At 36.7% G+C, this 22577-nt stretch overlaps 2 protein-coding genes and 1 long non-coding RNA gene across 8 annotated transcripts; 1 reads left to right on the forward strand and 2 right to left on the reverse strand.

Moving 5' to 3' along the window:
- Window positions 1–830: 830 nt before the first annotated feature.
- Window positions 831–1398, reverse strand: LOC147652206 (uncharacterized). The gene is made up of 3 exons (XR_015289135.1): window positions 1367–1398; window positions 1080–1147; window positions 831–910 (listed from the first exon to the last, which is right to left on the reverse strand). It is a non-coding gene; the product is annotated as an uncharacterized LOC147652206 (long non-coding RNA).
- Window positions 1399–1608: 210 nt separating this feature from the next.
- Window positions 1609–12770, reverse strand: KCTD18 (potassium channel tetramerization domain containing 18). The gene is given in 7 exon segments (XM_086897302.1): window positions 1609–1773; window positions 1775–2192; window positions 2905–3009; window positions 3348–3485; window positions 4448–4810; window positions 6141–6338; window positions 12683–12770. Coding segments are annotated over 6 exon segments (1290 nt in total). The 5' UTR covers window positions 6298–6338; window positions 12683–12770; the 3' UTR covers window positions 1609–1664.
- SGO2 (shugoshin 2) lies at window positions 6940–22479 on the forward strand. Of its 6 annotated transcripts, none has more exons than XR_015289055.1 (10): window positions 12607–13046; window positions 13496–13656; window positions 14184–14359; window positions 14728–14805; window positions 15531–15613; window positions 16002–16228; window positions 16689–18647; window positions 18750–18775; window positions 20282–20426; window positions 22051–22141. XR_015289055.1 is itself a non-coding variant. In XM_086897088.1 (9 exons), the coding sequence occupies exons 2-9, from the start codon at window positions 13509–13511 to the stop codon at window positions 22154–22156; spliced, it is 2922 nt and encodes a 973-aa protein (XP_086753214.1). In that variant the 5' UTR covers window positions 6940–7085; window positions 13496–13508; the 3' UTR covers window positions 22157–22479. The 6 variants fall into 6 exon arrangements, 4 of the variants coding, with proteins under 4 accessions (XP_086753214.1, XP_086753215.1, XP_023786564.2 ...); XR_015289056.1 differs by having other exon boundaries at window positions 12778–13002; XM_086897088.1 differs by lacking the exons at window positions 12607–13046; window positions 18750–18775 and adding an exon at window positions 6940–7085 and having other exon boundaries at window positions 22051–22479.
- Window positions 22480–22577: the final 98 nt, after the last annotated feature.

A 22577-nucleotide genomic window follows, 5' to 3' on the forward strand; every position in this document is an offset into this window, starting at 1 on the left:
ATTGAATAAATAATGAAGTAAAACTCACACAGAAGATAAGTATTAAAAACTGCTTTTCAGTCAGATTATTATGAAAAACAAATTTCACAAACTTAATCATGATGAATTGCATGTTCAAAGAATACTAGAGTACATTATGTTAGTATCCTTCCATAATTTCTGCTTTGTCCTCTGTTCAGTGAAACTTTCATTGAGGTAGGAAGAGCCTTGCGATTGTTGATCTTCAGGTTTATTTTTAAAGAAAAAACACTAGTTTAAATCCTCTAAAGGTCAGCTGATCTTCCATATACAGATCAATAGCAGAAAATTATAGTGCTCTACACCTTTATAGTGACTACTGTTCATGGCAAAATGTCTCATTAAAACATGTTAGTACATGAAAATTTGGGAGTTTTCGCTTGTGCGACTTGTGTTTCAAGTCCTTATGGTCAGGAGAAACACCTGAAAATGTGATGGCTTTAAATGATCTATCAAATAAAACATTTAAAGAACCCTTCTGTAATTCTAATAGTCTAAGGAATTTTAAGAACTTGCTTTTTGGCAGTGTTCTTAGTGTTCAGAGACAGCTGTATTTACTGTGCTGGAGAAGCAAAAGTAGTGGTAAAAACAGAAGAAAAACCCCAGCACCCAACTCTAAGCAAGGGTACAAAACAAAGCCAGATTTTGTTCACTGATTCAAACAACTAAAAGGGCTCTTGAAAATCAACGATCCAAACTTGCCTTTCCTCTGCTGAAAGAAACATACAGCAGCTCTTTGTTTCAGTATCATTAGTCAACATTTGCCCTGCTACAAGAATGTCTCTTCCTGTCTGCACGGAGAGGGAAAGGAGGGAGACTTCTTCAAACCATGGCACACAAGTTTTCTTTGCTGCACACAAGTTGAGGTTGTGCTCTACTGATCAAAAAAGACCTGCAGAAGGACATGGAAGGCCAGGTGTAACTCAGACCCTGCAGCCCCAGAAAAGCCATCCGCCAGCTGTGTGACACAAACTGCCACAGCTGCACCAGCCTCGCCCCAGCGGCAGATCCGTGTGTGTCTGTAAATATGTGTCTCCAGAAACAGAAGCCTTGTTACTCACACAGCACACTTCTTCTCTTCCTGTATTTCTGAATTTTCTTTCAGTATCCAAGCACAGGTGATCCCTTGCTAGTAAGAGCAAAAATTTACCCTCACCAGAAGTGCCAGTAAGTGCATTCAACTTCCGCTGTTTCTACAGCAGCATAAGTTGTACACTTGTGGTAAACTTATATCTAATAAAAGCTACTTATTTTTATGTATTCCCCCCCCTTTTTAAAGGTACAAATTGAGGATCAGTGTAGTTAAAGTTGATAAAGAGGTTTTCTTTTATGCTGTGCAAGTACTCACTATACAGTACAGCCCAACAGAAGTACAAATAGGGATCACTGGGATGTTAAACTGCATTTGATTGAGTGATTTTTTTTAATCCATTTTTCTTCCTCTCTTCCCAGCATCTAAAAAAATAGAAGTAAAGCAGAAAACATATTTCAGTGTTCACTTAAAACAAGTGTTCTTCCTGTGCTTTTCATTATCTTTTTCATCACAATTTTCTATCTAATCTTTGAATGAAGGATCACATGAGATAATGATCCCTTTTTCGACCATATAATGCCGAGCTGTCCAGTCTATCAGACTGAGTTAAACATTATCCTTCCACTTTATGGTTCTTTAGTGTAATACTTTCTGCTAATACAGCTGATTCTTTCTTATTTAGTACTGTAGAAGTCATAGGAATTTCAACAGCAACACTGTTTACTTGTTTCACTGGATGCAGAAGAGGGTGGCTGAGATGGTGTCACAAGAAAAAGCAGAGTCCTTTTCAGCTTCACTGTGCCATTGTTCACAGGCTTCTTACTCCCTGCCGCTTGGAATGGCATTTGGCTCAGTGTCCCATTGCCAGCACTCTGCCTTCCATGGGGAGCCTGGGACTTGCTGAGCACTGATGTGAGTGCTGTGGATGTGGTTTCAGAAGCTTCTTTGCGCAGCATCAGACTTTCACTATGGGGTCGTTTAAGAATTGCTGCAGAATGTGAAGCACTGCAAGCAGCTACCTTTAATGAAGATGAATTCTTGACTTTTATGTGGGTACTTGTTGAGGGACCTGAGAATCTAATTGGCTGAGGACCTACTTTACCTGGTAAACAGCTTTCCACTTCAGTATAGTCAATTAATTGTCCGTAAACCAAAGAACTTAAATTTTAAATAAATGAACTATACATGTAAATTGTTATTTTTATAACATTATTACACAACAGACCATCTGCAACAGCCTTTCACAAATAGGTTTAAATGATACTGTAACAAGCATAAATTACAGTTCCAAACATCTCATCACTACAATCAGGGTTGCCTTTCTGTGAGTAGAACCATCAATCTCTTCTGCCTCTCTAAGAAGGCACATCGAAAACTGTAGCAGCGAAGTGGCTGTAGACTGGCTCAGGTGACAGTGCAGTGGCACCTGCAAAAGGCTGCTTTTAGGTAATGTGTTGAGGATGGAGGTGGAATCAAATGCAGAAAAGAAGACCTAAAAATTCCTTCTAAAAAGAAGACATCTCACAGACACGAAAATCAGTTAATCTTTTAAAGTCTTCACTTAAATTTCTGGTTTAGCAGTCCATTTAACTAATACTGCTCTCTAGTTTTTGAAGTTACTCATTGCCAGGCTGCTGAGAAATCTCAGCAGCCTAAAAAAAAATATTTTGTTTTCTACCAGGTTCAGATGTGCAATTAAGTATTCTATGATGTTTTATAAAAAAAGTAAATTAAAAAAACAGAGAAATCTCAACATGCATAAATATTTAAGGAACCTGAAATTATAGAGGGGAAATAAAAAAGACAGCACTATATTTGTTAATTAATTTTACACCACCTATGCAAATCAGCATACCTTTTATGAACTGGAGGCATATGATGCAAACTGCCTCTCAGAGGGTGTTCTTCCTGAGTCCAACATTCAATCAGCTCCTGAGGCACTCTCCAGTAGCTGACACCTGCATTTCATAGCAGCATTGTACTGATGAGCTGAGAGAACACAGCCATACACGTTTACACCTGACTAAATACATAAATACATGTTATTTTATTATGCAGAATTTCAGCTCTCAACCTGCTGACATGAGCATTACTGACAGCCAGCATGCTGCTTCATTCATGTCAGCTCTTGTCCCCTCTGTGGAACATCCCATAAAACATTATTTTCCCCACAAACAGCCACTACTATTTTACAATATTATGAAGGTTTATGCAGAGTTTTTATTATACTTACTTGGTAAATATTTTTCTTATTTTTATGTTAAAAAGTAGTAATAATGAAACAAAAAATTATTACCTCTCCCTTCCCAGGCATCGAAAGCATCCATCATCTTTTTCAGCTCAGCTACTGAATAATAGCTCCTGATATATTGGATGTTATTTCCAGCTTCCCTAGAAATATTGTTTTAAAGGTAACAGTCATGTCATTGGTTATCTCAGTCCTTAAAAGTGTACCATTGGTGAAATATATCATTCTTTTTACCAAATCCTAACTACAAGGACTTAGCAGTAAATGTTTCATGAAGCAGAAAGGAAAATGTTACTCTGATTTTGTTGCTATTCAAATAAAACGTTCTAATCCTCCTGTGAATGCCTATTGCTAAAAATGGATATTCATGAAGGAATAGATGTTCATAGAAGAATGATTATGGAATTAATTATGTAAAACCTATTTTCTAGAATACACAGTACAAGAACCGATACCCGATATGTTGCCAAATACTTTTGGAATAAATATTAATGTTCCCAGCCTAAATTTAGGAAAATATGCATCCTAATTATAAAGATGATGAAGTATAAAGAGCTCTATCTTAATCAAAAGATGCACAGTGAAGTACACTTCTGACAGAGGCAACAGAAATAGTTAAAGGCAGGGCAACTCCTTAACATGCAGAGAAACTGAAAGGCCTGGAATTGTTTTACACTTTTCAAAAGGAAACAAGTAAGGGAGAATGTGAAATACAGAGGAAAATAACTTGCTAAGGGAACACAGATGACTGTCAGAATTAACACAGCCAGAGCTGGTAATATGAATTAATTTCCCACCAGTTAATTAGAAGTAGCTTTTAAGTTACAATACTCTAAAACCTTAGTATTTTGAATAATACACTAATTATCTTTTCTCCTTTCTCATTCTAAAGAAATGTCAGAGTACATTTTGTCTTACGAGTTTTAGGAATAATTTGTAAAACTGAAAAAGAAACCCCAACCCAAACAACTTGAAGAGATCAAATCTAAATTCAAGTAAAATTTGAAGCCAAATAGGAACCTAAATGTTCTTCCTACTACACAAGTTCTGCAGCAGACTTGCATGTACAACACTCACATTTGAACTGTTACTGTATTGCAATGATGATAAAAGCTGGTGTCCTTGACTATACTGACTGCATTATCAACTCTAGGATTTTTTAACGCTCTGAATTTACTCATGATTTAGTGTGGTCACTAAGAAGTGCTAACTTGGACATTCTGTAGCTTTAGTGTTTGGTGCTAATGAATGGCACAGGTTAGAGAGGTCGGCATCAAAAATGTTAAGAAATGTCTGGACCTTTTTAAGCTCTATACTGGACCTTGAAGAGTGTGTCTCCATTTCATTGGCCAAAAGATCAGGCAGACTCTATGGATAAGGGATTCCAAAATAATCTCCTTCCTCCTGCAATGCAGTTCAATCTTGTTTATCTCCAAGAATCTGAACTTCTCCATGAAGATAATCCAAAAGATATTTAAACAGGTTTATATCTTGGTCAATTAGACATGTCCCTGAAAACATGAAGTTATTAAAAAACAATATTAAACATAATGATATTAATATTAATATAATATAATAATATAAAAACATAATAATATAATTATTAATATTAAAAATAATTTAACAAATCATCAAGTACAGACTTTTGTACAAAAATTCTGGTTTTACTGGTTTTACTTGGGAGGAGTAAGTATACTGTCTCTACTATTTTAAAATGGTATTTTGTTATATTAATAACATTGATATAACTTTATATTAATAATATATTAACATTAATAATCTGAATATTTATTATTTAAAGATAAAATTCTTAGTGCAGTAAACATTTCTTTGGAATTTCAGTGAAATCACTAGTCTGCATAGGACCATAGCAACAAATAACCTCAGCTGTGCTGCACTCTTCTGCTTAAAATGCTAAAATCTAATTCTAGACTCATTTCTAACTCTAACTGCAGGTGCATCTTTACTCACCGTTGCAGGGATCTGTTCAATTTTACTTCTAGACCATTTAAGAGAGTTTAAATTAGCACCGGTTCCAGTACACACCTAGTCAAACCTCCCCTGAGTATTGCTCAAGTTATACTGTTCTCTCTCCTCTGTCTGAAGGGTTCAAGGACCCCAAGAAAACCAGCCAAACAATACAGTCTGTACAACAGGCTGATCACTGGAACTGTGAAAGATGGTAGCAAAGTCCTGCTATGTTATGTTTATGTTAAACATTTTGGGTATTTAGAACAGTCTAATGTATGCAACAAGAAATTACTATTCTTCATTAATCATCTCTTTTAACTGGGCCGACTTTGTCAGGATTTCTAAGTCACAAACAAGTGTGAAATTTGAACCATGAACAGGCTGAATAAAACTTTTATATAAAGTCATGGTAGTGAAAAATGCAATTTTTACTGAGTAATGAGGTACTCTGAAACAAAGATTAGACCCAAATCTCTTTATGTAATGAACAGAGGGAATGAGATGTCTCTGGAGATTACAGGGGTTCACAGACAGAATCCAAGATAAATGCCTAATACTCTGCCAACTTCAATTTTACGTATTTTTATATTCTTACTGAAGAAGTACATTCCAAAACCACAGTTTGGATGTGGCACTGTACAAATGTGTGCGTTTGCAAGCATGAGCAAACTTGTGGAATTCAGATTAACTACCTGTACATATAAAGTCATGCATGCAGAACTGTTTTACACCCTGGAATTAGAAGCCAACTGATGCTCAGCAGACTGGGAAAAGAGATATACTGTAAAATGCATAAATATATATAAAAGCATGTATTTGCCAGAAACCTCTGTGGTCAGAACATGATAGTTAGAGCTTCAATGTATTTACCCAATTCACCCACTTTCAGAGGAAAGCGTCCACTAAACATGGAAGTCAGCATGGAGTCCTTAAAGCGGCACAGAGACTTGTGCCCGGCTGTGTACAAACAGTCTCACACATTCAGCTGTACAATATCCTGCACCTCTTCAACCTTGCCCTCTTCCATTGCATTTGACAGTGATGATGTTCGTTATGAGCTATTCGAACCTAAAACAGATACAAAGAGAAGTCAAACTAATACCAGCTACAGACTTTATGTATCACCTACCTAAGCAAGGGTTCAGCTCTTGCATATCTGTAACAGGAGACCGCTTTGAAAACAGTTCTAGAGACCTAGTAATGCAAATAACCAAATAATCTCCACCTTTAGTGTAAAAAACTATGGCGTTTCACTGTGCTAGGAAACACAAAACTCGCTCTTTTGAAACAAATAGGCAAGCAGAGCTAGTGGTCAGGACGTGTGACCAGAGCTCTGGAAGGACATCCTCGGAAATCCTGCGCATAGTTCACAGTACTAAAACTGCAGCTCTTTCTGAATTAGTGACAGCGTGGCTTTTCTAAAATCCGATCTTTAATTAGGGCTGCTTTAACTTCCCATCCCGCGGGGCGCAGCGCCGTCCCCGAGCTGTGAGGGCAGCGCGCCCTCGCTCGGGAGCGCCGGGGGCAGCGCTCAGGGCCCGGCCCGCACCGCCCCGCCTTCCCTGCGCTCCGCCGGGCTGTCGGCGGGCCGCGCTCCGTCCGATGGCGGCGGGGAGGGCCGGGCCAGGCCGGGCCAGGCCGAGCCGGGCCGAGCGGGGACAGCAGAGGAGGGGGCCGGGTGCCCCGGCCGCGCTGTGGCCTCCCCGCGGTCCCTGCCTTGGGCCAGCCGGGCCCCGGCGCTCTCCGGCGCTGCCGGCAGGGCCTCCCTCAGGCGCCCTCCGAAGTGTGGCTGAACCGCCTGCAGTCGGCTGCTCTGTAAGGCAGAAACCGTGCTGACGGGTTTTTGTTTTGTTTTTAATTAGGACTACGGGTTTACTCAGAGTGGGTTTGGTTCTATTGCTGTTTCTATAGTCTCCACAATCAGAATCTTAGAATGGTTTGGTTTGGAAGGGGACCTTGAAGATCATCTACTTCCAGCCACCCCCCACCTTGAACATGGATGGGGCATCCACAGCTTCTCTGGGCAACCTGTTCCAGTGCCTCACCACCCTCACAGAAAAATTTTTCCTAATAGCTAATATAAACCTGTTCTCTTTCAATATGAACTTATTTCCTCTTGTCTTCACACTAGATGCTCACAGAAATACTCTTGCTCATCTTTCCTGTAAGTTCCTCTAAGGTACTGGAAGGCTACAGTTAGGTCATTCTGAAGCCTTCTCTTTTCCAGACTGAACAAACCAATTCTCTGAGCCTTCCCTCAAAGGAGAGGTTCTCCATTTCTCTGATCTCTTGGTGGCCTCCTCTGCAGTCACTCCACCAGGTCCCTGTCCCTCCTGTGCTGGGGCCCCCAGAGCTGTGTGCAGGGTTCCAGGTGGGATCTCAGAGCAGAGCAGAGGGGCAGAATCCCCTGCCTTGCCCTGCTGCCCACGGGGCTTTGGATGCAGCCTGGGACATGTTTGGCTTTCTGGGCTATGAGTGCCATTGCTGGGTTCTGTCCAGCCGCTCCTCCACTGGCTTCCCCCAAGTCGTTCTTGTCAGGGGACGTTTCTATCTGAGAGCAGCTTGAGCTGACTCCTGACATAGTGTTGCTGGGTTGATGGCAGATGATCTTGAAGGTCTTGTCTGTGAAAAACAAAGTTCACTCTCTAGAATTTTTAGAAGTTTAATAAGGGAATAAAAGGGACAATGTCCAGTGCTGGTGTTTCTGGCTATTGGCCAAAGAACACACAGGTAGATTGAGACAGTGTTTTCTAGATACTGTTACATTACTGAGGTACATACATATTCATGTGTTTCAAACGTTTTTGTGAGCTTTTTGATATTTCAGGAACTCTTGTTTAGTTTTTGCACTGATTTATCTGCAGGATATCCTGTGGGTCAGGTCAATATATTTTATTTCTTCTTGTGTTTCTATCCTGTTGTTTCACACTCCCTGATAAGGAGTTAACAAATCCTTCTCCCTTGCTCTGGTTTGTGTCACTGTTATCACTTGGAAAGGTTGGTTGGATATGGGGGAAACAACATAATCGCCTTACACCATTCCCTTAGTTACACAGGAGCATTTTAACATTTTGTGTTTTGCTAAGGCCTGGGATATAAACATCATCACACCACTATTTCTACAAGCTACATGGTGCATACATAGATATATTAATCACATGACTATTTCTATAATCTACATGGTGCAAAACTAATAGATTGTGTTATACTAATACACAGCTAAAGGGAGTTACAAATTGTACCATATCCAAATACTTATGATCAATAACAACATGTAAAAGCTAATACATAAATGCGAAAGCATTATATTGTCATTTTATACATCTTCCAACCTTGATGATTTTATACATCTTCCAACCTTGATGATTCTGTGATTCAATAATGCAGGCAAGATGCCTCACCCTCATACAGGGTCATTTTAAACTGACATTCAGAAAGTGTCCAGTTAAATTCCTTATGTCTGACATAGAGTTGTGTGGTCATCAAAATGCATGCAATAAACAACAAAAGAAAGGTAAAGAAAATAGGTTCATGTTCCACTTTTGTCTCAGCCTCACAACACAAATTTTATATACTCGAAAAATATTTCTAAAATGCAGCTGCATTTTCTAAAAAAAAATTTAAAAAATAATAAAAAGATAACATTATGTCTAGTTCCCACTTAATTCTCCTTTATTTGCTCACAAAGTTTGGTTTTTTGCCACAACATAAAGTAAGAAACTATCCTTGTGGATACAACTGCCAAGTAACTAGGAGTTGTGTGCAAAAGTTTACAGCATTAAACTCTTTTTTAATTTCTTTTTTTTTTCATTTTTCTTGGCATCTAATCATGCTCCAATTGCAGCAAAGAGAATGGCATGCCAAGCACCAAGGCTCTCCTGTGCTCCCTGAACAGCTCTTGACCAAGAGTGTACCCAGAAACCACGTTTCTGATTAATAGCTTAATTAATTCATTAATTAATAATTCATTATTATTAGCTTAATAGCCAATGAATTAACACAAGTTACATGTCACTGAATGCAATACAGGCTGTTAATCCAAGTATGTTTGTTTTACTGTAAAACAAGCAAAAATAAGTATAATAGATTGTTTTTGTGGAATAATAATATATATTTTAACTGCATCTTGATATGTTTTCCCTTACTCACTGGGAATAGTTCACATACAGCAATTGCAACTTTAATGTGGCCATTGTTGTCAAATATTATAGTGTAAATATAATCTTTGGTCTTTCTTACTCTAAAACATTCACTTAATGAAGCTGCAGCTTTCCATGCTTATTTTCACCTTTAAGCTAGCTTGGTTTTGCCTCAAAAGTCTAAGCAATGTTCCTGTATCTCTGCACTGTGAGACCAGAACAATATACACAGTTTCAATCAATATACACACACATATATATAAACAAACAGCACAACAGGTTTTGGACCTCAGATTTAACCATGAGAATTATCATTACCACTCAGGCAAGTACAGCATGTACTTGGCATAGAAGTGTGCAGCCCCCACAGGCAAAGTGCCTTTTGAGCTGCATGTTTTGGGAAATGAGCCCAGGGATGTTTTTGTTTTGGTGTTTACTAGCTTCCCAATGAAGCCAGGCTTACAAACTCATCCTCTGTATATTTGTGGGTTTTTTTACTAATTTCAGTCAAATTTGATGGGGAGGAAGAGGCATTAAGAACTGCATTTTTCATTAAGCTTGTGCAAGAAGTGGTGTGCTTAAAGGAAGTCAGGTTATTAATACTATAATTTCAGGAAAAGCTGTATCATGAGCTCAGGTCTTGTTGGACACCAGAAAATCCAGAAAAAGAGAAGCTGCTCTACATAAGCTACCCACCAGAAGTGCTTTAGTCATAGCTCACACTGTATTAGGCACTACAGGATTAATTCTTCAACCAAGATTCTTCTAAGACATGAATATGTACATATCTAGTAAGGTACAAAATCAGTTCCCACATGATTAGAGCTTTCACAAGAGTCTGTGTGTCTTTCCCTCACTACCTTTCATTTCTATTCAGTTTAAAGACCAGTCATAGGATCCCAAGTGACTGAAACCCGTAATTCTGCCCTTAATATACATTTAAGATATATAGGCTGTGAATCTTGGCAGTGCTTGAAGTTCTTCCCTACTTTGAGTAGCTGGCAATTGACTGGAGATTTTTACATGTGAAGTAAAACACAGTGTGGGAGTTCCTCAGTGAAGTGTAAAGGAAAGTATGACCATGGGTGGAAATGCAATACTTCACATTTTATTTTAAATTTACTGCCCACAGTAGTGACATAAACACTAAATGGAAGCAAATTGGTGATTGCCTCTTGAAGAGTTGAGACTGTTGTGGAATTGGAGGAAATGAAAACTCATTGTTGGATCTGGAAGAAAAGCACTGCCTTGTGGAAAGGAGAAAGAGGCAAGTTTTATTTTATTAGTTTTCTATTTTTAAAGTTATGTAAGGTTATTTGCTCTTTTATTTGGCCAGAGTTTTATAGTGGCTACAGTCACTTCCAAGTTTCCTTGTAAGAGAAAATGTACCAAAGGTATATGATGTGTGCTGGATCAAAGCTGTCTTTTAAGGGTTTTGCATAGGGTTTTGCAGCTTCAGGGCCACACTGAGAAACTCTGTCATACATCATTCAATAATAAAAGTAGAAGCAAGGGACTCTCCAGATGCTGCTTAGAGGAGATTATGAAAAGAGCAAGTTCATAAAGATCCATTTTTACATAATGCTACTCCTACTTCATGTGTGATTCCTTTGACTTACTTTATAGAAAATTGTAATGTTGGCACACAGCAAGGTAAGGTTTTTTTGACAATTACTGCATTAAAGAAACTGATGGGTTTTTTTTTTATTTCAACCTTCTGCATCTCTGTAAATCTTCAAATAAAACATTATCCCTGCCTACTCTAAAATTACCAATTCCTGGATCAAATTTAGCAATTAATGTCCACCTGAGCTAATGGTAGAACTGGGCACACACAGCCAGTAAAAGAGAATGTATGTGAAGAGAGTATTAAAGGGCTTTTGGACTTTGAAGAGATTTTAGGGAAAAGCATTTAATTAGACTAAAGTACTTCCATGCAATTCACAGTCCTAATATTACCTGAACCATACTTAAACTGAGCTTGCTCAAATTCTGTTGTCAGAGACTTCCTGCCCTTCCAAGTCTTTAGGTATGCAGGCAGTATATAATCTCCTAGAGTGTAAATTTATCACTGTTGTCTTCCTAACTGCCTGTCTTCCTGATGCCTGTTTATACATTTTTATTCCATGGATTACTAATAGCTCAAAATCAGCCAGAAAGAAATTTAACTTGTCACTAAGAAGGAATTATATGTTTTTCTCCCTTAAGCCTAAAGAAAATCTTTGAACTGAAACCCACACACCTCAAATGCTTCCTAAAAATCTCTGACAGCTAAGTGGAGTATCTGGAAGTTTTCCACTCCCTTCCTCATAGTGCACTGAGATTGATGCTAAGCCTTCATATCCTTAATATCTATTTTTTAAATTTTAATTGTATGTTACTAATGGTACTGTTACAAATGACGATACAGTATTGGTTTTCACTTTTATGTATTTGCTTTAGCATATTATTATTAATCACAAAGATTTTGATATGGTACAATTTATATTTACTTTTAACTGCCTTTGGTATAGTATAATCTGTAAATTTCTGTATATACTGTATAGTTTATATAAACAGTAGGGTGATAAATATATCTTAGACCATAGCATAATATTAAAATAAACACTATGTGATGTTAAAATGCTTTTTTCCTGTAACTCAGAGAATGGTGTTAAATAATTAGGTGATTCCCTGCATTTGTGGACTATCTTATCTGAAAGACAAGATGATGGTGACAAAAAACAGAACACCGAAAAAAATAATTTATTGATTCCTTGTCATCAGGGAGTGTAAAAACAGGATGGAACCAGAAGAAGAAATGAAATGTATTAATCTAATCAACAGGATGGCATGCAGACAAGTGAAAGGTAAAAACCAAGCAAGAAAATCCCTGGAACATCTAAACTCACAAGAATGTTTGAAAAATACATAGAACTCATTAAATGTATGTACCCCTGTAATGTAACAGTATATCGAGAACATTGTTTTAGCTAAGGATGTCTCTTCTGGCCGATCGCCGAAACACCCCAGCGCTAGAAATTTGTCCCTTTTTGCCCGTTGTTAAACTTTTTAAAATTCTAAAGAGTAAACTTTTGCTTCTCACGGCACTGAAAATGGTTTTCAAAGATACGTAGCTGGGACACCCAACTCCTTTTTAAAACACACAGGTGTCACTAGAGAGCCGGAGCCGTGGGTTAGCGGTGAATGACCTCAGCACACCCCACTTCCGAAACGCCCCTGACCGAATGTTAGAGCAGCGGTAGAACTGTTTCAGGTTGGGACATCCCGCACCTCCGTGACCGCTCCAGCGCCGGGCGCTCTCCGCTCCCGCTGTGCCGCTCGCCCCGTCGGGCCCGGCCTGCGCTCGAGGCGCGGCCCCCGCGCGCCCGGCCCAACCGCCCCGCCGCGCGCGCGGCCGTTGGCTCTGAGGGCTCCCGGGGCTCCCAGAGTCCCCGGGGCTCGAGAGGTCTCAGGGCTCCGAGAGCTCCGGGAGTTCAGGGGCTCTGAGAGGTCTCAGGGCTCCGAGGGCTCCGGGAGTTCAGGGGCTCTGAGAAGTCTCAGGGTTCAGAGGGTTCCGAAGGCTCCGAGGGCTCTGAAGGCTCCGAGGGCGGGTGGGGCCTCGCCCCCGCCCTCCCGCACCTTTGCTGGCCGGCTGGTCTCTGCATCTCTCTCTCTCTCTCCCCCCCTCTCTTTCGGGTTAACTTTGAACCGTTTGTAATGCGGTTTATTTAACAGCGTCGGTTTTAAATCTGTCGTGACAAAACGCAAGCTGGTCTGATCGTACTGTATAGTAGTAGAACCTTGGGGTTTCTCCCGTTTATGTGTAAACTCGTATGCTTTATGCGAGGGAATAGATAAGCTGAAAAAAATCTATGATCTTTTCAGGTTTCATGGTTTACTAGTGAAGTGTTTTGCCTCTCTGTGTTTATGTCTCACTGTGTTGATTAATTCATTAATCTGTTTTGATGAACTGAACAAAGGTTAAGCCTGAAGCAATTCTTTCAACTTTAGATACAAAAATCCTCATAAGACATAATAAACTCAATTTTGAGAAGTGCCAAAAGATCATTTATTTATTTGGATGTTCCCCTTGCTGGTGTACAGATTCATTCCGAGGATGGATAAAGGCGCAACTGCTAAATCGTCATCTGCTGTGTTCACCTCAAATGCTGCTAAAGGATGGATGAAGAAGAGGAATGGAGGAGCATTACAAACTGCAAAATGGAATGCTTCTTTAGCTTCTAAAATCAAAACTAAATTATTAAGTAAGTCCTATTAAAATAAAACTGAAGCTGTATACTGTACTTAAAATGTATGACTTCAAAAGATATAGTAATTGTATTTAACATGATGAGCTGAAATTCTGCCTGTTAAAACCATTCTGTAACAGATAGATAGGTTTTCATTAGGGGAGTGGGAATATATATTTTGAATATAAAGCTTTTTGCTTTATATTGTCAAAGCTCACATTTATTATGAGAATGTTTGAACATTTTAATTTGTAATTTTTAAAATATTTTTATGCCTGTGAAACTATAATTTTTTTAATGTTTTCTTCTTAAAATAACCTTATTTTTAAAAACCCAGATAGAGCAGAGTCTATCCATGAAATAAACTTTAAACAGAGTAGTCATCATAATGTCAGCCACATAAACAGTTTTATATTGGAAAGTGTTTGGCTTTGCTGTTGTTGTACCAAAAACTACAGGTAAAAACGTCATATAGTGATAATTCACACAGAGAGGTCCTGGAATTTAAGCTGTTGAAAATAATATTATTTTGTCTCCCTTAGATAACTCATCTATATTTAAAATATCTTTACAACAAAATAACAAAGCATTAGCTGTGGCTTTGAGTGTTGAAAAAGAAAATTCTCGCAAGCTAAAGAATGAGAAGATTTTTCTTCAGAAGGAAGTAGAAAAACTCCAGCTTCATAATATCTCGCTTCGTCAAAAGCTAACCTGTTTGGTATGCTGCAAATTATAAAATTTAAACTTAGAACAGCTAAGTTAAGCTTTTATCTTTTTTTTTTTTTATTAATATTACTTCTTAAAATGGTAGGTTAAAATACATGTCTCAAATTGGTGAAGTTACATCACCTGACAGCATAGTATTTACATTTGATTTTTCTTTCATAGCTTTTTTTGATTATTTTGTCTATCAGTGTGTATAGCTATAGCTATTTTAGTCCCAGGTTCACCTTTATATAGGTATTGAGATGAGTTTGTGCTTAATTAAGTCTAAAAAAAATAACTTGCAGCATAGATCCACCTTTTATATCTTGCTTTTTCTTACATCAGAAGCCACTTAAAATATATTTTTTCTATTATATGCAGAATAAAACTCTTCTTGGAATAAATGCATTTTTGAATGAGAGCCTCTTAACTGCAATAGAAATAAGCAGTCCTTCTGAGGTAAGATGTTTTTTCAACTTTACCATATTGAACTCATCTTCCAGGGTAAGATTTTCAAAGCATCAAATTGAGTGCAACGTTAAAATAACTATTTGTGTTGTAAAACACTTACCCTAATTCCTTAAAATTTGAGATTAAACCAGTATAGTAAAATAGATTGAATTTTACTGTACTGGAAATTCAGGATTTAATATGGTTTCCAAAGTATCTAAAAGTTAAATATCAGTTAGTCTGAAAAGAGAATTGTGGTTAAAAAAGAAAGCTTAGCACTTCAGTATGTAGTGAGCAATCTTTTTGCTTAGTGCTGCAGTAAATATCTTACATCTGGAAACTTAACCAGAAAACATAGTCCATGTTAGTCCTCAGTGTCTTGGAAAAAATACAATTAATTATTAAAAAAAAGGAAAATACTGTCTGTTCTCAACTTGCTTAGTGTTGCTCTGTGCTTCTATATGTACAATGCAGTTTGCATGAGTTTAGCTACATTTAGAAAGTCTGTACATTCTTTTGGGATAAAAGTAAGTTACGTATTTTGATGAATTTGTAACAAAATATTTTGCTTTAAAATTATTTCACGTGTTTGAATATCATGTGTCTTCCATCAGTGCATGTATTTTTTTCCTATTCATTTTTGTGGGTTTTTTTTCTCTATGGTTATTTTCAATACTTAAAACGTAAGAGAATATTTAACTATTTGTATTTCCCTGCTGTTCTTCTTTTGAAAGATTCTCCAGAGTTCCTTTCCTCTGTCAGCTGGCCCAAGCAGCCCAACTGGTGATGAGTTCAGGAGCACACATCAGTCAGATCGGTAGGTGGTTTATTAAATGCTGAAGGTGGTTGGTGTCTGTGGCTTTCTCTTGCAGCTAATCTTTGTACATTGTCCTAGGTAGTTTTGAGGTTTTAATGAGAAACCATTTCCTGTTTAATCCAGAATTACCTGTTTGCAACTCAGAATTTAGAGAGAGGGTGGTAGACACAACTTGGTTGAGTAACTCGCTGCTTGTTTCATGTGATCTCACCAGCCCAAAGCAGGATTCTCTATCATCAAAAATACATTTGCCCCAAGACAGAACCTGATATCATACCGGAGTTCTTGTTTTCTGCTATTATCCATTATGAAGGAAACATTTTAAACAATTGAATGTCATGAAAAAAAAAGGAATAAAAATCTTCATAGTAAAATTTTCCATCTTCAGATCTGTAGAATTGCCAGCAAAGCTTCCTTTCATTGCAACAGCTAATGCAAAGCAGCAAGGTAGCTCTTCTCTGGGTGGAGCATCAAATTCTTACAAGCATACCACTAATTTGACAGAGGAAATGCATTCAGATCAAGTCAACTTTGCATCACTCTTGCCTTCTGGTACAAATAAACAAAAGTTAGTTGAAACAGAACCAATGGTTGACAAGAATAGATTTTTGAAAGGTATGATGTATTTCTGTGTGATTTATTTTTCAAGCTCTCTGAGAATTAGTACTTAATAATTCTGTACTCTAAGTGCAATACAGAAGGTATAGTAAGATTCCTAAACTGTAATAAACTAGTGAAAAAAAATGCTCATCCATAAGTATAGGTGTCCTGACAATCATTTATAGAATAATATTCATTGAAATTAACATAGCTAAGATAGCCAAATAATAGCTGAAGTAGTTATAGAAAAATAGAGTTTTATTTATGTCCAATTTCAATAGTCCAATTTCAGTAAATTATGAAATTAGCTTCAGTTTGCTAAATTTTTAAGGACCAACCACAGAATGTGTGTATTCCTCTAAAAAAAAAAAAAAAAAATGCAATTTTCCATACTTCTGTTCAGCCTTCAGTAGTTTTAGGCAGATAACTACACTCTATTCTTTTCCCAAAGCTGCTGAAATTTTTCTCTTTGCAGAAAATCAAGGGTGTGCAGAATTAAGTCACAATAATGCCTTCCTGACTCATGGAAAAAATACACAATCCTTAGAACCATCTGAGGAGCCTGCAGAACAATATCATGGCAGTTCATTGCCATCCTATGAAAATGTGACTAAAAGAAAGAAAAATGCAGTACTTTGTAAGTCAAAAACTCAATCTTACCTAAAGGATTTTGATAAAAAATGTAGGTCATTGAATCTGCCTCATGATGATACCAACAGTAGCAGCAACGCCAATGATAGGAATTTGCAGGGAGGTTCAAGTGACTTGTCTTACATTATTCCTTCACCTCTTAAATTTAACAGTGAAAGTAAGACAGATTTTAACAAGCTGCTTTTTACTGACAAAATGAAGCCTGATGAAACTGTTTATGATGCTGACATGGAGTTGACTGCCAGTGATGCAAGTGAACTACTCACAGTTACAGCAAAAGGCAATTATAAATCGCGCCAAAGTAAAATTAATAGTGCTAATTCTGACAAATTACCCAATTTCAGAAAAGTAAAGTATTCTAAGGATAAAGAAAAAATTAAAAGCAAGACTGAAGTCCATTCAAATATCCAAGTAGAAGAAAGGCACTCTAGGGCTGACAATAATGAAACTTCAGAAACTACTGATTCACCAACTCAGCTATCCCAAAGTCAGACAGAACAGCTACCTACACAAAATTCTGTGGAGCAACAGAGTAGAACAAGTAAAGCTAAGGATGCCAGGAGGACATACCAGGTTAATGTAATGAGTCCAAGAAAACAAGAGACAAATAAAGGAACTTTCTCAGAAATGTCTGGAGAAATGGAAAGTAGACAAAAAAGGGACTCAAGGTCATCTGTTAACAAGATCCCACCAGAAGTTTATTGTGCTGAAAATTTGCCATTCCAAGATAACATTTCTGATGAACTGCCTTTACAGAAGGGCTTTCTGAATACAAATGAGAAAGGTAACAAACTGACAGTAAAGAGGAAAACTTCTCAAAACCTTTCCAAAGTAAACATAGCAAAATCCTGTAGAGAGGAAAATGGCCAGTACGGACAATATATTTCAAAAAAATCTCCAACAGAGATAAACCAATGTGACAGCAGCAAGAGAAAAGAAGACCAAAAAAATATTATAAAGAGAAAAAACAACAAAAAAAGTAGTTACAGACAAGGTAGAGAAACTGAAAATGACAGCCCTCATAAAGTTAGTCAGAAAATAGACCAAAAGAGCAGCCAGCATTCACCAGGCAGATTGAAGCGTTCATTGTCAAAGGCCAGCCAGAAAGCATATGTAATATCAAAGGAAAATCTTACAAGGTTCTCAGTTTGTAAAAATGAGGAATTAAAAAATAAGAATTCATTGCTTGCTGGAAGGGCTGGAAAGAAAGTAACTGTAATTCAGCCAACGCAAGTAGTTTTAGTTACTCAGAATGGAGTAGCTCTGAATACATCACAAGCTGAAAAACAGGTTGATAATGATGCTAGAGGGTTAAAGAAGGTAGATTCCTCAGCATTGGCAAATGAAACCTCCCATATAAGTAATTTTCCTGATAAGCATGTAAAACAGAAACAGAGGTTTAGTTCTGATATTACTGAGACCAGACAAGAAAAAAGGAAAAGTTATTTCAGGCATAGTGATCAGGGGGGTCAGAATATTTTGGATGACCAGGAAGTCCCTCATGAAATGAATTTCTTTGTGAGTAAGTTGAAGCCCATGATTGAAGTTGAATGCTGTAAGAATATGCCATTTAAGGCAGATAGCTTTTCCCAGGAGGGCTTTTCCAATGGGGAGCTCCCAGCTCTTGATAACCACAATGCTTCCATCAATTTCTCTATACTGAAAAGCCCTGAAATCCATGGGCAAAATGATCATAATGAAACACTGGATGCTGAAAAAGAAGAACAAAATATGGATCATATTTCTAAACAGAGTAACAAAAATACTCTGGCACCTTGTCATGGTAAGTGTGTGGGCTAGGAAAAGCAAGGCATTTTTATTAGGTAGTGCGTGAAATAGTGGTAACATGTCTTCTCTTAATTCTGTCCTCTCATTCCTTGTTTAGAGCGGATAAAAAAGGAGTGGAAAAAGGTAAGAAGTAAAATCAGCAAAATTTTTTATATCATGTATCAGTCACAATATCTTTATCAGTTTTGGTGACTAATATCTTTGTTACTTTTCAATATATCCTAAGATGATACTTAGTAGGGCAGATGTAACTTGTCTACATTCTTGAGAAGTAATTTTAGTTAAAACATGTATTTCTTTTATGAAGAATTCCATTACATTGAAAAAAATGGGGATTGACAGATAAAATAGCTTTTCTCCAAGAGAAACAAGACAGGACTACGCTGTTCCCTTCTTAAATGGAAAATATAGCTGGACTTAAAGATTTCATTTTTATTTCTTTAGAAACATTGCAACTCAACAGGAATTCTGATATGTCAAAGACGTATGTTGAGCAGTTTTTTCTATAACCTGCCCATATGCCAACTTTGATGTGACAGTCTCTTTTTTTAAGATACATTAAGAACGGAATAAAACTTCAGTGTAGTCTGGAAGCTAGGTTTAAATTCTTATATCATAAATGTAATTGTTATAACACAATGTAATGGAGTTGATGGAATGTATAACTAACATATCTATACAAGAGTTTAAATATACTTTAGAACATAGCTTTGAAATTTCTTATCATTAGTGACCTATTTTGTAAACTTGTTCTCAACAAGTTCCTGTTTATTTCATAGTCTGAGAAAGCCCCAACACCTAGACAATATCTAGCTCAAATAAATAGTTTGAATTCAAAACTATTAAGCTAATACTGCCTTGGCTTCATTTGGATGCTAGGACACAATGGCTAAAAAAATCTGTTTTGCCTGAGCACAGAATAGGAATGCCGGCAGGATGAGACCCTTGTGTGAGGTATCAGTCTTTGTGATTTGCAGTTGCATCTTCTCATCTTCAGTTCCTCCTTTGGAAGGTGGAGAAAGGATCCCATACTTTTAGTAATTTAATGGTAAATCAGTAAGCCCTTGTGACCAGCAGTATCAAACACTGCTGGCAAAAAAAGCAAGATAGTTATTTGATCTTCATCTATTTAAGCATAGTTCAAAAGACAGTTAAGTTTTCATCCTGCATCCAAATCCAGATCTTGAAAGATTGCTGTGCTCATTCATTTTTTTTATATAGGCCCAAAAAGAAGGCATAAAGCTAGAAAACGCAGAACTAAAAAAACTCTTGTACAGCTTGACTCTTCAGATTATACGTGTGCCCTCCCCATGTGTTCAAGGCAAGGAGCTGTGTGCTGTGTTACTTTTGTAAATGCAATAAGGGAGTCCTGAGCAGTCACTGGACTGCTCTGAAATGTCCCATGAGCCAAGGCAGACCTCAAACAGCTCCAAGTTTGAACAGAATGAAAGCTGTTCTAGTAGCATTTTCTTTGATCATCAGTCCCATTTTGTGTTGAGTATCTTTAGTGTAGGAGCAATAACCAATGTACCTGAATTAAGAAACACGTTAAAAACAATTATTAATTGAAGTTTACATAATGATGCAGGAAATATTTTAAATGAAGCATATAAACTACTGCATTTATAGGAAGAAGAGCTTTCCAAGATCTGACAAATACTAGTATACAACTTTACACTTCTGTCCCTAAATCCCCCCAAACTTTAGAAGACGAAGCAGCACCACTGAGACGAAGCAGACCCACTATTTGCTACAAGGAACCCAGTCTAAACAGGTAGGTACACAGAAACTGGGGCTTTTGTTCTTGTCTTTTGCGTACACAACTACCCCCAGTAAAGATTGGTTATTAAAGCCCTGAATAAACAGTTAACTATCACAAATCTCTTTTTTGAGATACTGAAGTATCTCAAAGATACTTCAGTGTTGATATGAAGCTTCCCCAGTTAGTGTGGCAGAATGCCCAAGTGCCAAAGTAAGACAAGAACAGTATTCAAATTCTAAAATATAGTTTGGACTAATAGAGAATAATAATGATATAAACCCCTTTAGAGATGAATAATTATCACTGTTATACTTAAAGGTAAATTATACCATAATAATGTCCTTGTAATCCTGTCAAATGGAAAGGAAATTTATGTACTAATAAAATTCAGTAGTTTTGTTTTAACTAGCTGTATGTAATACAAAAAATCATTTAAGATATATTAATTTGATAGTTATATTGGATATATTATTTTATAACTAATTTGCCTCATAGTATTCGTAGTAAATTTAGTGGCACAGGATTTTATAGGCTATTAAAAGACAAGACATAAATTGTAAAATAACTTCTAAAATTTAAAAGAGGATTTGAAACCCAAACTTCCATTAAGAAAACTTCTATATTTGCCCTTAAATGAATAGATCTAAATGTAAACAGAGCTTTAGGTTCATCATTTCTGAAAATATTCCGCGAGTTTTTTGCCAGAAAGTTGTTGAGGTTTTTTGTTTGGTTTGGATTTTTTTAAAGCATAATATTAATTTAAAGAACAGTTCCACTGTGTTATGTGTTAGCAGGATGTGTATTCATGAGATAAAAACAGTAGAAAGGCTTCCCTGGAACAGTGTTGAGAGTGAAAGGATTATAGCAACTTACTTTATGACAAAGCTATAAAAAGCCTTTTGGTCTGGCAATACTGTGGCAAGACAAGAAGATAAATGCACAAACTGTAAAAAAAAAATTGAGCACTGTTCTCATACAACCTCAAAATATTTTTTACTTCTGTGAATAAGTTAACAATTGAAGCAGTGAGACTAAAGAAAAGTAGGAGCTAAAAGTAAAAAGTCTTCACTTTACCACTGGCAATTCAGACATATTTATTCCAGATAACTTGTAAAATAAATTGGAAAGGGATTAGAGTCCCACTCTTATTTTACTAATTTGCTTATATGCTAAAATGCTGTAGTATTATATATTGAGACAGTGCCACTCTTTTACCCCAAAATTATAAGGTTCTGTATTTCTGAGAAACAGGAACTAATAACAGAAAAAAATGTTGATGTCAGTCAACATTTAAGATTATTGTCTCCAATTTATAGTTTAGTTAGATTTACACTGTCCTGAATGGGTGCTGTTAAGTGTTTGGTTTAAATAAGTTTTGAATTTTATTTTATAGGAATATCATATCCTAATATGATAGAGGTCACATAAAAAGACTGATATTTCTAGCATTATTTTAGAAAGCAGTAGTTAGCTATGCTTTTTCAGATATATTTATTTTCTACAAATTTAATTTCTTTAGTGTATCAAGCTTTCATTAATACTATTTACCATTTTAATTATTATGATTACATTACTATAGTTGCATAGGTGCTTGATGATATTCATACCTTATGTGTTTTATTTCTTTTCTTTACAGAAAATTAAGGCGAGGGGATGAATTTACAGATACAGAATTCCTGAATTCCCCAATCTACAAAGTAAAAAATAAAAGAAATTTTAAAAGCAAATCAAAATTTTATTGAAGAACAGAGAATTGCCTTTAGGGACAATACTTCTAAAATGGGTACAATTGTTTATATATATATGTAAATGTTTAGCAATAGAGAGTATTTGTTGTTCTTTGATTAGTAAAGGTCTTCCACAGTGAAATTTTCTGGAGAAGAACCCCTATAAAAGGGACACAGAATACCTTACTGAAGAAGGCATATACAGGTCAGGCTTGCTTGTGTTTTACATATCTGGTCAGTAATTTATAGTCTGTTCAAATGGCTTGCAGCACTTCTTGAATTGTTATAAAATACATGTTTTAATGAGAACTAAAAATAAACCAGCTTTGGGAATTGTACTGTGAGTTTTTCATATTTATTGTGAATGGAACAATTTCTCAGTGCTGGTTAGAATAGACATATGCATCCAAAATTTTTACGAATTTATTGAAAAAGA

Source organism: Cyanistes caeruleus, chromosome 7 (assembly GCF_971803275.1).
Source record: "Cyanistes caeruleus chromosome 7, bCyaCae1.hap1.1, whole genome shotgun sequence".
Classification (NCBI taxonomy): domain Eukaryota; kingdom Metazoa; phylum Chordata; class Aves; order Passeriformes; family Paridae; genus Cyanistes; species Cyanistes caeruleus.